The sequence below is a fragment of the Schistocerca piceifrons genome, chromosome 2 (genome assembly GCF_021461385.2).
Source record: "Schistocerca piceifrons isolate TAMUIC-IGC-003096 chromosome 2, iqSchPice1.1, whole genome shotgun sequence".
NCBI lineage: Eukaryota > Metazoa > Arthropoda > Insecta > Orthoptera > Acrididae > Schistocerca > Schistocerca piceifrons.
Genome location: NC_060139.1, coordinates 711,779,809 through 711,797,255, shown reverse-complemented (window position 1 = coordinate 711,797,255; position 17,447 = coordinate 711,779,809). Strand labels below are relative to the sequence as shown.

Here is a 17,447-nt window from a genome sequence, read left to right as displayed (position 1 = left end):
GACCCCACTTAATATTTACAAAAAATGTGAGGTAGGCTTGAGTTTAGAACGGCACTTCCCCTCCAGCGCTCGGCATTTCCCCACAGTGTCTGCCTGCAGTCCCCGCCACTACTGCTCTCCCCACGTATGCTCATCTGCTGGCCACAGTATTCTGTGCAGGCTCTACCTGTCCACTTTGCGGGTGAATGAGTTCTTGTTATGTGAGTCACACCTTTTTGTTGGCCTTCGTGGCCACGTCATGTATTTGGTGCAAATTACCACAAATGTCACTAGATCTGACTGACTGTCCAAATCAATGATGTATTTCAGAACACGAAATAGACTCTTTAACAATTGAATAGTCATTTTGCGAAGGAATGAAAGCTCTAACAAAGCATGTTACACATTTATTCAGACATGACGTCAGTAAATAATAATTTATCTACAGTTCTTGTCACTCATTCTGAGAATCTTACAGATGTCTCATACACACAACTTAGTAACGATACTCTGAGGTGACGGAAGTCGTGGGATACCTCCTAACATAGTGTTGGGCCTCCTTTTGCGCAGCGTAGTGCACCAGCTAGATGTGGCATGTGCTCAACAAGTCGTTAGAAGTCTCCTGCGGAAATATTGAGCTATGCTGCCTCTATGGCTGTCCATAATTGTGAAAGTGTTGCCGGTGCAGGAGTTTGTACGTGAACTGACATCTCAATTATGTCCCACATATGTTCGTGGGGTTCATGTAGAGCGGTCTGGGTAGCTCAACCATTCGCTCGAATTGTCCAGAATATTTTTCAAACCAATTGAAAACATATGTGGCCCAGTGACAAGGTGAACTGTCACCCATAAAAGTTCCATTGTTGTTTGGGAACATGAAGTCCACGAATAGCAGCAAATGGTCTCCAAGTAGCTGAATATAACCATTTCCAGTAACAGAGTCCAGCCCTTTCCATGTAAACACCGCTCACACCATTATGGAGGCACTAACAGCTTACACAGTGTCTTGTTGACAACTTTGGTTCATGGCATCGTGGGGTCTGCACCACACTTAAACCCTACCGCCAGTTCTTACCAACTGAAATCGGGACTCTTCTCAGCAGTCCACGGGTTTCCAGTCGTCTAGGGTCCTGTTCAAACGGATACGTTCTTCGTACGTCTCACACGAATTTCTGCGGCTATTTCACGCAGTGTTGCTTCTCTGTCAGTACTGACAACTTTTGGCAAACGCCGTTGCTCTCAGCTGTTAAGTGAACATTGTCGGCCATTGCGTTTTCCGTGGTGAGAGGTAACGCCTGAAATTTCGTATTGTTGGCACTATGGATTTCTGAATATTGAATTCCCTAACGATTTCGGAAATGGAGTGTCCTATGTTCTAGTCCTAGCTGCTACTCACCATCAAAAGTTGTTAAAAGCCGTGCCGCCTTAATCACATCGGACACGTTTTCACATGAATCACCTGAGTGCTAATGACAGCTCCGCCAATGCACTGTCCTTTTATACCTTTGATTACGCGATACTACTGCTATCTGTATATGTGCATACCTCTATTTCATGAGTTTTGTTACCTCAGCATATCTCGCTTGACAGGAAAGTGATCCACTTCCTGGGGCAGTTCATCCTCAAAGGTTGAAGTGAAGTCCAGAAGCAGCGTGTACCCAGTGTTGCTGCCTAGAATATGTTGGCCTGCTATCCGTTCTGTGCTTGTTGTGTGCAGGCACAATATCGTGTTCGCCGACCAGTGGGGCACGCGCGTCACCAAGGACATGTTCAACGGGCAGGTGGGCCAGATACAGAGGGGCGAGGTGGACGTCGCCGTCGGCGGCGTCGCCCTGCGGGCCGAGCGCAGCGACGCCATCGACTACACCACGCCCACTGGCCTCTTTCAGTAAGGCTGGCTCACGGCAGTTTTAAAAATATAATAAACATGATATAAAGATCAGACAAGAGGACTGATTTACTATTCTAAATTAAAAAAAACAAAGACGGTAATATAAAAAGCGAAAATATACACGTTTTAAAAATATATTAAAGGATCTTGAAATGTTTGTAGGAGAAAAAAGCACTGTACCTTCACTTAAAATCTGAAGAACCTGCACTGGTAGTAAAGTATTTTGGGAGAAGAGAATATGTTCGGTAGGACTGAGTTGTAGGGAAAACTGTAGAGATCAGTGCAGGTATTGAGGTGGATAGTGGGAAGACAGAAGTTGGGAAAGAGAGGGGACAGGAAGGGGTTTGGTGGATAGGTGGGAAAGAGCTAGAATTGATAGGAGGGGTAAATACCAGGGCGAATCTCACTGTTGGGGAGAGCAGTTAGTTGAAGTTCCATTGGGTAAGATATTGAGTGTGTGTGCTGTTGTAGGGTGGAGGGCTTTGTGTGTGAAGGTGCAACAGCATACCACGGTTGGTAATCAGAGGGGAGACAATGAAATTACTGGAATCTAGTTTGCAGATAGTATAGAAGATGCGGTGGTGCTCGATGTGAGTGGGAGGCGTGGGGGTGGGAATTTCATGAGATGGTAGAGGATCCATGTGGGGGAAGCTAAACGGAATTGGAAAGTGAGACCGAGTGCTAGGCGTTCGAGGATTTGAAGGGACTTATAGAACTTCAATAGGGGTGAGGTCCATGCAACATTTACATTGCAGAGGATGGATAGGATTGGGGTTCTCTAAGTGTGGAGAACAGTGGAGGAGTGTAACCCCCAAGTAAGGCCCATTAGCAATTTTAGTTGTTGTAGTCTATTGTGCACATCCTGTTGGATGGTTCGTGGGTCAGATTTCGACATTACTCAGCACTCGAGGGTTAGTCCAAGGTATTTTAATGTATTCGTTAACTGGAGAGGACGGTCGTAAATGGTAAGGTAGAAGTCATGGACATTGAATGTGACAGTGTTCGTCCTGTCATTATTGGCTGGGTTCTGGAGGGATTGACTTACATCATGCTACCAACTTCTATACTATTTTACGGTCACAACTGCTGTTGGGTCTGTTATTGTGGTCTATAGTAAACTACCGGTTAAATAAGAAGGTATACCGACAGTCACAATCACACACGAAAGCAAAGTGAAGATTTCTTATCTTGTGTTTCTTAGGAAAAAAATGCTCTTACTTTGAAATGTAGTCCGTTCTGCACTATCTTATCAAAAGTATCCAGCTACTCATATGTAATGCGGAATTGATCACTAGATGTCACGACAGTCGGACCAGCCAGGGTACAATAAGGTGAAGAGTATTGTTCTGTCAGTAGCGAAGTACTAACTCCAGAATGGGCCGATCAGGAGCGTTCTGTGGCATGTAACGTGCGCTAGTCAATGGATGTCGTATGAGTAACAAATTCATCAGGGATATTGTAGAGCATCTATAGTTCGTGTTTTCTTTGATAAATATGAAATTGTTCTACCATATAAAGACGGAACAATATATAAGTCAGTAGAAAACCCACCTGCAGGTACCATAACGTATGTCTTCTACACCAAATGTTATTTTATAACCAAAAATTTCAGTGTCTTTATGTGTAGCGGGTATTCGGAACAGCTCTGGGAAACAGTTTTAATAAACTTTCCCACGCTGCTTTGTCATATTACCATGGATTATTGTGTATATCTGGGACTCTGGTACCGTTACTATCCTACATGACGTGCAATATTTTCATGTGCATCGAAGTAGTCCCAGATATTTATAATATTCCAAGTGAAAGTGGCAGTAACGTGCGTCTAAACTGTATCCCTGCGCTGCTCCGAATATCAGAAGCACTTCACGTACCGGAATCTAGACAAATTTGATGGATAACACAGCCTTAAGAAGTGCAAAATCTTGTTTGATACGACACAGACTTAACTCCTCACTGCAAACCGCTGGGACTCACTTATCAAAGAGGCTAAGGAAATTATAAAATTAGAATATGTGTGAACAGCTTTAGTAGAGATATAGCATTCCCGCTCAGCAGAGAGTTGGGCGTGTACCTGATACCGAGAGACTAGGTAGGAATTAGCAGGGTTACTACGTAGATCGGCGGACCGATGCATTCGACAGCGATCAGGGGTTTTCGCGTGACGTCACTGTCAAGAAGCGGTAGCACTGCGAGACGTGTTCTCACGATCGGGTATGGCACTATTCCACTTAAACCAACATTAATTTAAGAAAACTGAAGGGCAGTGCAGTATAATGAGTTACACGGACGATAGAAACATACATATATACGGACGTTTGTTATTAGTTCCTATGGCGACGAAATTCACGTATCGCTTTCTATTCACTGAGGTAACAAAAGTTATGCGATACCTCCTAGCGTCGTGTCGGGCCTCTTTTTGCTCGGCGTAGTGCAGCAACTCGACTTGGCATGGACTCAACAAGTCTTTGGAAGTCCCCTACAGAGGTACTGAGCCATGCTGCCTCTATAGCCGTCCATAATTGCGAAAGGGTTGCCGGTGCAGGATTTTGTGCATGAACTGGTCTCTCGATTATGCCCCGTAAATGATCGATGGGATTCAATTCGGGCGATCTGGTTGGCCAAATCATTCGCTCGAACTGTCCAGAATATTCTTCAAACCTATCGCGAATAACTGTGGGCCGGTGACATAGCGCATTGTTATTCATAAAAATTCTGTCATCGTTTGTGAATACAAAGTCCATGAATGGCTGTAAATGATCTACAAGTAGCTGAACGTAACCATTTCCAGTCAATGATCGGTTCAGTTGGACGAGAGACCCAGTCCATTCCATGCAAACACAGTTGACACCATTATGGAGCCACCACCAGTTTGCACAGTGGCTTGTTGACACCTTGGATCCTAGGCTTCGTGGAGTCTGTGTAACACTCGAACCCTACCATCAGCTATTAACAACTGAAATCCGGACTCATGTGACCAGGCCACGGTTTTCCAGTCACCTAGAGTTCAATCGATATGGTCACGAAACCAGGAGAGACGCTGCAGGCGATGTCGTGCTGTTAGCAAAGTCATTGTGTCGGTCGTCTTCTGCCGTAGCCCATTAAACGCCACAGTGTCCTGTCGGATACGTTATTCGTACGTCACGCATTGATTCTGTGGTTATTTAACGCAATGTTGCTTGTGTGTTAACACTGAGAACTCTACGCAAACACCAGTTTTCGCTTATGAAGTCATCCGTGGTGAGAGGTAATGCCTGAAATTTGATGTCCTCAGCATGTTCTTGATACTGTATATCTCGGAATATCGAATTCCCTAATGGTTTCCTAAATGGAATGTTCCATGCGTCTGGCTCCAACTACCACTGCGTGTTCAAAGTTTGTTACTGCCCGTCGTTCGACCATAACCAAGTCAGAAACTTTTCACATGAATAACCAGAGTGAAAATGACACACCTGCAAATGCACTGGCCTTTTATACCTTATGTAAGTGATACTACCGCCAACTGTATATGTGTACATCACTAATCCCATGGCTTTCGTCACCACAGTGCATAATGAAAAGAGGAATACTACACATTACGACTGCTCTTGATCACATATAGGGTAGTCAATTACTAAATATTTTCTATTAAATAACTTTTAACCAGCTAGAGGTTAATAGTGCTGCATATGCAACAATGATAAGGATTTTCTTTGACTTCGACACATTTTGTGTATGAACAGTCGACAGTTGTGAGTAACATCTTTTTCTTGCTGATATGAAGTAATAAGAAAAGACCGTGATTTCAGATGGTTAACTACGCATAATTATGCAAAAACGTAACACTAGTCAACACACGTTAATCAAAATGAGAAGATGGCACTGAAAAGAATTAGATACCCATTGTTATAAAGCTGAAAATATTGGTAACGGTATTCTGATCATGTCCCTTAGTTTTTACATAAATATACAGGGTAGTCCATTGATAGTGACCGGGCCAAATATCTCACGAAATAAGCATCAAACGAAAAAACTACAGAGAACGAAACTCGTCTAACTTGAAGGGGGAACCAGATGGCGTTATCGTTCGCCCGCTAGATGGCGCTGCCATAGGCCAATCGGATATCAGCTGCGTTTTTTAAAATAGGAACTCCCATTTTTTATTACATATACGTGCAGTACGTGAAGAAATATGAATGTTTTAGTTGGACCACTTTTTTCGCTTTGTGACACATGGCGCTGTAATAGTCACAAACGTATAAGTACGTGGTATCACGTAACATTCCGCCAGTGCGGACGGTATTTGTTTCGTGATGCATTACCCGTGTTAAAATGGACTGTTTACCAATTGCGGAAATGGACGATATCGTGTTGATCTATAGCTATTGTGATCAAAATGCCCAACGGGCGTGTGCTATGTATGCTGCTCGGTATCCTGGACGACATCATCCAAGTGTCCGGACCGTTAGCCTGATAGTTATGCTATTTAAGGAAACAGGAAGTGTTCAGCCACATGTGAAACGTCAACCACGACCTGCAACAAATGATGATGCCGAAGTAGGTGTTTTAGCTGCTGTCGCGTCTAATCCTCACATCAGTAGCAGACAAATTGCGGGAGAATCGGGAATCTCAAAAACGTCGGTGTTGAGAATGCTACATCAACATCGATTGCACCCGTACCATATTTCTATGTGCCAGTAATTGGATGGCGACGACTTTGAATGTCGTGTACAGTTCTGCCACTGGGCACAAGAGAAATGACTGGACGATGACAGATTTTTTGTACGCGTTCTATTTAGCGATGATGTATCATTCACCAACAGCGGTAACGTAAACCGGCATAATATGCACTATTGGGCAACTGAAAATCAACGATGGCTGCGACAATTGGAACATCAGCGATCTTGGCGGGTTAATGTATGGTGCGGCATTATGGGAGGACAGAAATTGGCCCCAATTTTATCGATGGAAATCTAAATGGCGCAATGTATGCTGATTTCCTACGTAATGTTCTACTGATGTTACTACAAGGTGATTCACTGCATGACAGAACGGCCATGTACTTCCAACATGATGGATGTCCGGCACATAGCTCGCGTGCGGTTGAAGCGGTATTGTATAGCATATTTCATGACAGGTGGTTTTGTCGTCGAAGCACCATACCATGGCCCGCACGTTCACCGGATCTGACGTCCCCGGATTTCTTTCTGTGGGGAAACTTGAAGGATATTTGCTATCGTGATCCACCGACAACGCCTGGCAACATGCGTCAGCGCATTGTCAATCCACGTGCGAACATTACGGAAGGCGAACTACTCGCTGTTGAGAGGAATGTCGTTACATTTATTGCCAAATGCATTGAGGTTGACGTTTTGAGCATTTATTGCATTAATGTGGTATTTACAGGTAATCACACTGTAACAGCATGCGTTCTCAGAAATGATAAGTTCACAAAGGTACATTATCACATTGGAACAACCGAAATAAAATGTTCAAACGTACCTACGTTCTGTATTTTAATTTAAAAAACCTACCTATTACTAACTGTTCGTCTAAAATTGTGAGCCATAAGTTTGTGGCTATTACAGCGCCATCTATCACAAAGCGAAAAAACTGGTCCAACTAAAACATTCATATTTCTTTACGTACTACACGAATATGTAATAAAAATTGGGGGTTTCTATTTAAAAAAACGCAGTTGATATCCGTTTGACCTATGGCAGCGCCATCTAGCGGGCCAACCTTACCGCCATCTAGTTTCCCCCTTCAAGCTAGACAAGTTTCGTTCGTTGTAGTTTTTTTCGTTTGACGCTTATTTCGTGAGGTATTTGGCCCGGTCACCACCCTGTATAGTCTCATGGGCAAAGAGGGTAAAAACAAGATTTTCCTTATAACTTCCCGACTCCCAACGGCATTCGTCTTGCATTTGACGTGGCATTTAATTTGTGTGTCTATAAAGAGTTTTTATGAAATGTGGTGTATTTTAGTCATTAGTTTAGCACTGTGACGAAACTGCTTTGTCATCGCTTCCCCTGTCTGCATAAAGCATGAGCCAGTATTGTTGGTTTTGTTTTTCAGTGTGTTTTGTGATTAGTGGTTGAATTTTTGCTCTCAATAGTGTTAGTTCTTTCTCAAATTTCTTAATGTTATCCACAGTACGGCCTTTTTCTGTTTTTGTGCTTTGATGTAAGTTTTCCTTCTTCGGTGACAGTTAACATTAAAGGATACCGAACATTCTTTTTATCAATCCAGTGTGATACCTATTGGCTAGTGGAAGGAAGAGCAGCATAAGTAACTTGAAGATGCAAAGTAGGCACTGCAACCGGCTTTAAAGTCTTCTTTTACGGAAGTTTCAATAATCAGGCATGGAGATCGTAAATAGCTGTCGTCTTTAAAATGTATGCTACAGCTAACAAGCAGCGTTTTTACGAGTAGTATTAACGCCATCACTTCTCCTGCTGAGCTGAACTCACCTATCACATGTTTGTGAAGCTTCGGGAAAATTACAATACGTAATCTTTAATTTTCAAATTGTAGTTATTTAAAGACAATTAACAAAAAAAAGTTCGCCTATACTGAGCAGAGTTTTACACATCGACTTAATGCGCAGAACAGAGGAAAATTTCTGTTCTGCTTATCCACAATGCCCTTTTCCGCTGAGGAATACGTTCCGTATTACTGATAGTGCAGGAAGGCACTGTTATTGACCTTTCATCGCTACCGCCAAAGTGGTCTCTGGTTTCAGTTATTCCATTATTTCATTGACATTCAGTTTCATTCTTGGCGATGACAAGGTGGATAATATCGAGAGTTCCGATATTCATAGAGAATTAACGTGACAAGTACACCTAGAACATCCAACAGAACAAAACCGTCGTGAAAGACGGTGTGATTATAGAGATGTGACCTGAATATAATGCCTTCAGGCGACAGTAAAAGAATAAGACTCGACTCTAAAAAGAATTGACAATTGGTAATACATTAATTTTCAGAGCCAAGTGAAAAGAATGTAAACCATATTCTGTTAATGCTATCACGTTAATTTTCAAGTACTATAAATTTCCAGGTGTGGACCAATGAAGTGGCGCCTGCCCTCTAAATTCGTCTCGATCTGACACTGCCGATGTTGTTGAGAATGAACAAACTCAGTGACTCATAGAGCCCCGTGGCAGAGGGCGGGTCCGATTAGATTCGATTAGATTAGATTAGATTAATACTTGTCCCATGCATCATGAATACGACACTTCGTAATGATGTGGAACGTGTCAGGTTAATAAAAGATATTACATTACACAAAATATTGCATGACACTAATGTTTAAGCTGTTTTTTTTTCCTTTATTTATATCTAAAAATTCAGCCAATGAGTAGAAGGAGTTGTCATCTAGAAATTATTTTAATTTATTTTTAAATGTTAGTTGGCTATCTGTCAAGCTTTTGATGCTGTTTGGTAGGTGACCAAAGACTTTTGTGGCAGCATAATTTACCCCTTTCTGTGCCAGAGTTAGATTTAAACCTGCATAGTGAAGATCGTCCTTTCTCCTGGTGTTATAGCTATGCACACTGCTATTACTATTGAACTGGGCTGGATTATTAACAACAAATTTCATAAGTGAATATATATGCTGTGAGGTTACTGTGAGGCTCCCTAGATCCTTAAATAGATGTCTGCAGGATGACTGTGGGTGGGATCCAGCAATTATTCTGATTACACGTTTTTGAGCAATGAATACTTTTCTACTCAACGATGAATTATCCCAGAATATCATGCCATATGAAAGCAGTGAATGAAAGTAGGCATAGTAAGCTAATTTACTGAGATTCTTATCACCAAAATTTGCAATAACCCTAATAGCATACGTAGCTGAACTCGGACGTTTCAGCAGACCATCGATGTGTTGCTTCCACTTTAACCTCTCATCAATGGACACACCCAAAAATTTTGAAAATTCTACCTTAGCTACAGACTTCTGTTCAAAGTCTATATTTATTACTGGAGTTGTGCCATTTACTGTATGGAACTGTATATACTGCGTTTTATCAAAATTTAAAGAGAGTCCGTTTGCTGAGAACCACTGAATAATTTTGTCAAAAACATCATTTACAATTACATCACTTAGTTCTTGGTTTTTGGATGTTATTACTATACTTCTATCATCAGCAAAAAGAACTAACATTGAATCTTCATCAATGTGGAATGGTAAGTCATTAATGTATATCATGAACAGTAAAGGACCTAAGACCGAACCCTGTGGGACCCCGTACTTGATAGCCCCCCAGTTTGAGGAATCAGCTGATGTTTTAGCATTACATGAACCACTTATTTCAACTTTCTGCATTCTTCCAGTTAAGTATGAATTAAACAATTTGTGCACTGCCCCCCTCAAACCATAATGACTTAGCTTATCTAAAATAATTCCATGATTTACACAATCAAAGGCCTTTAAGAGGCCACAAAAAATACCAATGGGTGATGTCTGGTTATTCAGAGCATTTAATATTTGATCAGTGAAAGTGTATATAGCATTTTCTGTTGAAAAGCCTTTCTGAAAACCAAACTGACATTTTGTTAGTACTTTATTTTTACAAATATGGGAGGCTACTCTTAAATACATTACTTTCTCAAAAATTTTTGATAGAGCTGTCAGAAGAAAGATTGGGCGGTAGTTGTTGACATCCAACGTATCCCCCTTTTTATGCAATGGTTTTACAATGGCATATTTCAGTCTATCGGGGAAAACATCCTGCTCCAAAGAGCTATTACATACATGGCTGAGAATCCTACTTATCTGTGGCGGACAAGCTTTAAGTACCTTGCTGGAAACGCCATCAATTCTGTAAGAGCTTTTACTTTTCAGTGAGTTCATTATTTTATTGATTTCAGAGGGAGAGGTTGCTGGAATTACAGTTGTTTCAAACTGCACCGGTATGGCCTCTTCTATTAGTAGCCTTGCCTCTTATTGTGAAGATCTAGATCCTATTTTCTCCACAACATTTAAAAAATGATTATTGAAAATATTTTCAATTTCTGATGGTTTGTTAGTACACTTGTCATTCAGTTTTATGGCACTGAAGTCTTCCTGTGCTCTTGGTTGCCCTGTTTCCCTTTCAATAATATTCCAAGTTGCTTTAATTTTATTGTAAGAGTTACTGATCTCAGACATGATACACATGCTTCTGGACTTTTTAATAACTTTTAGAAGAACCTTCATCCTTCTGTAGTAGGGGACATGTGTCGTTGATCATCGTTTCACCTAGTCTACCCTCATTCTTATGTCGAATTTGGCAAGACAGTAGTACATAGTGAAGGTGTTTTCGATAGTCGAGGGAGTTCATCGATACCTACATAGACATTTCCCGTGTCTCGTGCAACTAAAGTAAAGTATATCTTCTTGTGATGGCGTGAGCCACATTACAATTGAAGGGCTTATTTCAGTAGTGGTACAAGTCCATTTTTGTTCATTTTGAGATATAGAGTCCTAAGGTTAAATGAGCGCTGAAAAATCTGCAGTTGAGATACCAGAAATATTCAATAATATGGCTTATTGCTAGAGATGAACCTTTCTCTTTAGTCGAGTTGGGTCCTTCCAGATGCCTTCTTCACGTCTTTTCGTAGTGATTCTGAACTAATAGCCGCGCAACATGTAATTAGATGGTTTGTGCTAATTTTGTTTAATAATTTTCGCTTTTTTAAATTCCACGAAAGCATTATTGAAAGAAAAGGGGAGTTGCATTTAGAATTCAGCTACCATGTAAAATACATTGTAGTCCGCTGGCATGATTTCGATGCGTGTTAGGAAGATTTTTGCTATTGGAGGAACAGTCAAATGGCAGGCCACTGTGAGAAATATGAACTGGAGACTATTTTTTTGCCTACATACATTTTTGACACTTCGCTTCCGCAGGCTTTAATTTCTCATGCAGGCTCTGCAGCTGTAATGAGCACTAGAACTCGATGAATGTGGAACTCAACGTTTTGTCATTGACGCAGACTTGGTTGACACATTTGTTGCCAGTCAAGAAAATCTTGAAAAGTGTTCCGTCCTGTCTGACAGTCTGACACATCCCACAGCGTTACAAGTAACTATCTGGCCGGAGAGCTGTGAGCATAAATTTTACCCTACTAGAAGATAAACACATTTGATTTATTATTGAGATTGATCTTAAGCGATGGAACTTTTTCATTTAGTTGTGTCTCATTGTGGATGACTGATTCGTCAAGGAATTTCATTTAACTATACGGAATGAGATCTTTACAAAACCAGAGTTTAAATGTCTCATGCCTTAGCAAATGATCATGGGTGACATTTCTTTAAAAAAAAAATGCTTTCATTACATGTGTGATGGGAATTTGTGCAAGTGAAAACCAAGTGCAACGTGTATTGACAGTGACACTGCCAAATTAAGTGACACGCGGTTTACAAATCCAAACTCGTGGGGAGTCCCGATTGATATTACGCCTTACAAGTGCAACAACCTGACGACCTCTCTACATACAGCTGGTTTCATCATAATATCGTCGAAAATTTCAGTACAGTTAAAGGAAGCTGTCCTTACTATGAGGTGCAGTTTATCTCATAACTTGTAGGATGATGTATTATTAGTAACAATGTGGTAAAATATTTATCCAGACAGAGAGCCTTGCAAAATTTCTGTAAGTATATACCTACTGACGGTATATTACCATGTACAGAAATAAAACTAGAATTTTTCAAAATCAGTTATTTTAGTACAGAAGTAACTTGAACGCCAACTTCTAATCTCACGGAATTATCCAGGTTCTCAGAAATGAATCAAATTTTCTTACGTTCTTACATTGTTAACAGCTTTTGTGAGGCATTTCTTTTATTTTCTGATAGATTTTCTTAAATTGTTTTGTTTTGTTTTAAAAACCTGTTACATACAAAGTTGACGCTGTAACTAAATAAGTTACTCATTTTTCTCTTAAAAGAATTTCGTATAATCGATATATACTATGTAGAGTACATGTGCTTAAAATTAAAAGATAAAACTGTTCCAGAAAGTAAGGCAAATATCTACATTCATATCTACTTCCGCATCTGTATTCCTTGTGTCATCTTACGGTTTTGCGGTGAAAGATTTAGATGCCATCATTTAGCCGTTTCCTCTCGAATTGAGCATGGGAAGAACGATTGTTTGCAAACCTCTGTGTAAGCTCTAATGTATGAGATATTCTCGTCGCGATCATTTTACGAGATGTGTGTGGGAGAAAGTAATATGTTACCCGACTCTTGCTGGAATGTACGGTCTCGGAAATTCAACAGTTTACTCTGTGATGCACAGCGCCTCTCTTTTGATGCCTGCTATCGAGGTTTGTTGAGTATCTCCGCAATGATCTCACGGATAGTAAACGATCCCATGACGGAGCACATAGTTCTTCTTTGGATAATCCCTATCTCTTCTGTTAATCCAATTTGGTAAGGGTACCAGACTGATGAGAAATATCGATCCTCAAGAATCGTGTCATGATGGAAAGAAGGAACTGTATTAAGATCTTCTGCTGTGAAATAACTTTGGAAGACCGAATTCAGTATTTTGATATTACATCTGTCATCTTCTGTTTCGATGCTAGTATGGTCACCGAGCAATTTAATAGTTTATTTCGATCTGAATATTGAATTTCCTTATGACCGAAACTTCTTTGGGTTTTTGGTCAAATCGATTACTGAAACTTTACTTTCGCACTCACTGGATGCTACTCAGATGGTTTGTGAACTAATCTTTGAAATCACTTAAATTTATGATTGTTATCTTTGTTTGTTCTGAGAAAATGATTTCTTATGAATTCTCTGATTGTTGAAAGTAAACTGAATACAAATGGAATTATCATAAAGCTAGGAAGATGCTTTCTTGATTACACAATATGTGTAATTCAACAATTATCTTTTATTTTGTAAGCCACTAATCACAGCAGATATGGACACATGTAACCCGTTTCATTGAAAAAATACGAATCTTCATTTGTGAAGATGGACAATATTTATTCTTATCTACATGATAAGCACAACTGAAGCAGAAACTGAAGAAGAATTAATAACCACAGACAAGCATTTTTGGGTGAAGGGTTGATATTTAATCCTTATGATGATCAATTAATAATACACGCCTGGAAATTGAAATAACAACACCGTGAATTCATTGTCCCAGGACGGGGAAACTTTATTGACACATTCCTGGGGTCAGATACATCACATGATCACACTGACAGAACCACAGGCACATAGACACAGGCAACAGAGCATGCACAATGTCGGCACTAGTACAGTGTATATCCACCTTTCGCAGCAATGCAGGCTGCTATTCTCCCATGGAGACGATCGTAGAGATGCTGGATGTAGTCCTGTGGAACGGCTTGCCATGCCATTTCCACCTGGCGCCTCAGTTGGACCGCGTTCGTGCTGGACGTGCAGACCGCGTGAGACGACGCTTCATCCAGTCCCAAACATGCTCAATGGGGGACAGATCCGGAGATCTTTCTGGCCAGGGTAGTTGACTTACACCTTCTAGAGCACGTTGGGTGGCACAGGATACATGCGGACATGCATTGTCCTGTTGGAACAGCAAGTTCCCTTGCCGGTCTAGGAATGGTAGAACGATGGGTTCGATGACGGTTTGGATGTACCGTGCACTATTCAGTGTCCCCTCGACGATCACCAGTGGTGTACGGCCAGTGTAGGAGATCGCTCCCCACACAATGATGCCGGGCGTTGGCCCTGTGTGCCTCGGTCGTATGCAGTCCTGATTGTGGCGCTCACCTGCACGGCGCCAATCACGCATACGACCATCATTGGCACCAAGGCAGAAGCGACTCTCATCGCTGAAGACGACACGTCTCCATTCGTCCCTCCATTCACGCCTGTCGCGACACCACTGGAGGCGGGCTGCACGATGTTGGGGCGTGAGCGGAAGACGGCCTAACGGTGTGCGGGACCGTAGCCCAGCTTCATGGAGACGGTTGCGAATGGTCCTCGCCGATACCCCAGGAGCAACAGTGTCCCTAATTTGCTGGGAAGTGGCGGTGCGGTCCCCTACGGCACTGCGTAGGATCCTACGGTCTTGGCGTGCATCCGTGCGTCGCTGCGGTCCGGTCCCAGGTCGACGGGCACGTGCACCTTCCGCCGACCACCGGCGACAACATCGATGTACTGTGGAGACCTCACGCCCCACGTGTTGAGCAATTCGGCGGTACGTCCACTCGGCCTCCCGCATGCCCACTATACGCCCTCGCTCAAAGTCCGTCAACTGCACATACGGTTCACGTCCACGGTGTCGCGGCATGCTACCAGTGTTAAAGACTGCGATGGAACTCCGTATGCCATGGCAAACTGGCTGACACTGACGGCGGCGGTGCACAAATGCTGCGCAGCTAGCGCCATTCGACGGCCAACACCGCGGTTCCTGGTGTGTCCGCTGTGCCGTGCGTGTGATCATTGCTTGTACAGCCCTCTCGCAGTGTCCGGAGCAAGTATGGTGGGTCTGACACACCGGTGTCAATGTGTTCTTTTTTCCATTTCCAGGAGTGTATGAACGGTTTTCACAAAGTATAATTAATGTATCAATAAATTTTAATGTTACTGGTTTTTCAAAAACAATAGTGTGTAAAACATACAATAATAATCAATAATAGCATGACAATAGTGGATAGGACAATTATTAATTTAAATTTAGGAGACAAAATTGGAAATGTCTAAGTCAAATACTGTTACATTAAAATATCGAGTTAGTAAGTTACAGAATGAAAATTCTGTACTTAAAAATGATTAATAGTAGTGATGCATAAAAGAATAGGATAGGAAAGCACCTAATATATATAAGGAGAGCTTCACATTCAGTCCTTAATTTACGTGTAAATCATATCATGTAGTTTCATTATATTCTCTTAGTAAAGAAGCAAGTATTTTCTGTACTGCTTACATAAAAAATTATCCACCTTATGCTTCAACCATCTCCAAAAACAAAAATTGTTTTTAGAAATCTTTTTCTTCTGAATTTTAATTAATGCTAAACATGTGTTTCTGCATTTTGTTTACTTACAGATCATTTTTCTAAACTATGACAGTTCTTTTAGAAGAGATAATTATATTCAAATTTTATTTCAAAAATACATCTAAATAACAGAATTTCAAGTTTATAAAGTAATTTTTAGCGACAAAAAGATTATCACTGTACCAGACAAAAGTTAAAAACAGTTCTAGATAAGAAATAGTAGAAAGGTTATTTGGAAATATGTGTGCATAAGAATAATTGAGTAAAGCTTGCTGTCTATGGAACAGAAAATGTTAAATATGTTGAGTCGGAAGAGTTAAATAAATGCAAGCATATGATTGATTAACATATATCGAAAGGTGATTGTCAGATACTGAATTCTACAAATAAGATATGCATTGAAGAGGCTGGAGTCAGAGAAATTGTTTTGTGCTTTCCAAATTGCTTTATTCCTGCTCCCCGCCATAGCTCACTGCAAGCAGCGGCAGTGTGGCTGAGACACCCAGTTGGTCCCGAGAATGTGTGCATGGTGTCCAGTCTGTCAATGATGTACGGTAAACACTTCTGCGGTTGCTAGTGTGGAAAAGCTTCTACTTTCATCCATTTAGCTGTTGCTTTGTCAACTATTTCCACACTTCACCTGGCCGGCCCGCCTCGCAATATGCGATGGCTGTGTTGTGTTTTGTAATGCATATTATCTGTGTGCACCTGTGGCTGGATCTGCCGTAATCTAGTTCCTACTTTGCACCTTTCTGAGCGAATATGGTCGGTGTGGTAAAGCATATAACAAGGAAAGTGGAACAGGCAGAACTTAATACTATAGATAAAAACAACAAAAATATTTCACTTGAAATTATAAATGAAGAAGTAAATTTGGATGTACGATAGTCCTCTGCCTGTGTTGTTCAGAAGTGAGATGCGAGGTTTCTTCGGACATACATGCAGGGTCAAAGGAACAGACACGGCGGCGACTACGGCCGTTAAGAAATACATAAAATGTGTCCTCATCCATATTCGAATACGGGTAACCATCAGCTGTATGACCAAATGACGACAAGAATATCCATTCATGTATGTCCGAAGAAACTTTGAATCGTATTTCTGTACAGCACAGGCATTGCAGTATCGTATTTACCCGCCGAAACTGGGGAAGTGACTTTTAATTAGAATGTCTCACCTGTACAGGAATATACATAATGAATGTACCAGTGCAGGTTTTACACACATGGCTGTTGACATTGGGAAGTTTGAGTCTAACCATCAGTCGTACTTGCATAGACTAATTGTAAGGCGATCGCACGTGGTGAGTGAGGAAGCCCGGCCGTATTGGCCGAGCGCTTCTAGGCACTTCAGTCCGGAACCTCGCTGCTGCTGGTTCGAATCCTGCCTCGGGCATGGATGTGTGTGAGGTCCTTAGGTTAGTTAGGTTCAAGTTGTTCTAAGTCTAGGGAACTGACGTCCGCAGATGTTAAGTCCCATAGAGCTCAGAGCCATTTAAACCATTTTAAGTGGGAAATCCAGGTTCGAGTCTCAGTCAGGCACAAATTTTCAATGTCGTCGATGGTTGTCCATATTTGCAAATCCAATATATTTCA

The 17,447-nt window shown here is 41.4% G+C and overlaps 1 protein-coding gene across 1 annotated transcript in view; it reads left to right on the top strand.

Moving 5' to 3' along the window:
* The window catches only part of LOC124775786 (glutamate receptor U1-like), a 65,641-nt gene that overhangs the window by 14,903 nt on the left and 33,291 nt on the right, over nucleotides 1–17,447 (top strand). Inside the window, exon 4 of the mRNA XM_047250617.1 lies at nucleotides 1,697–1,867. Coding sequence (XP_047106573.1) covers nucleotides 1,697–1,867 — 171 coding nt within the window. The remainder of the gene's footprint in view (nucleotides 1–1,696; nucleotides 1,868–17,447) is intronic.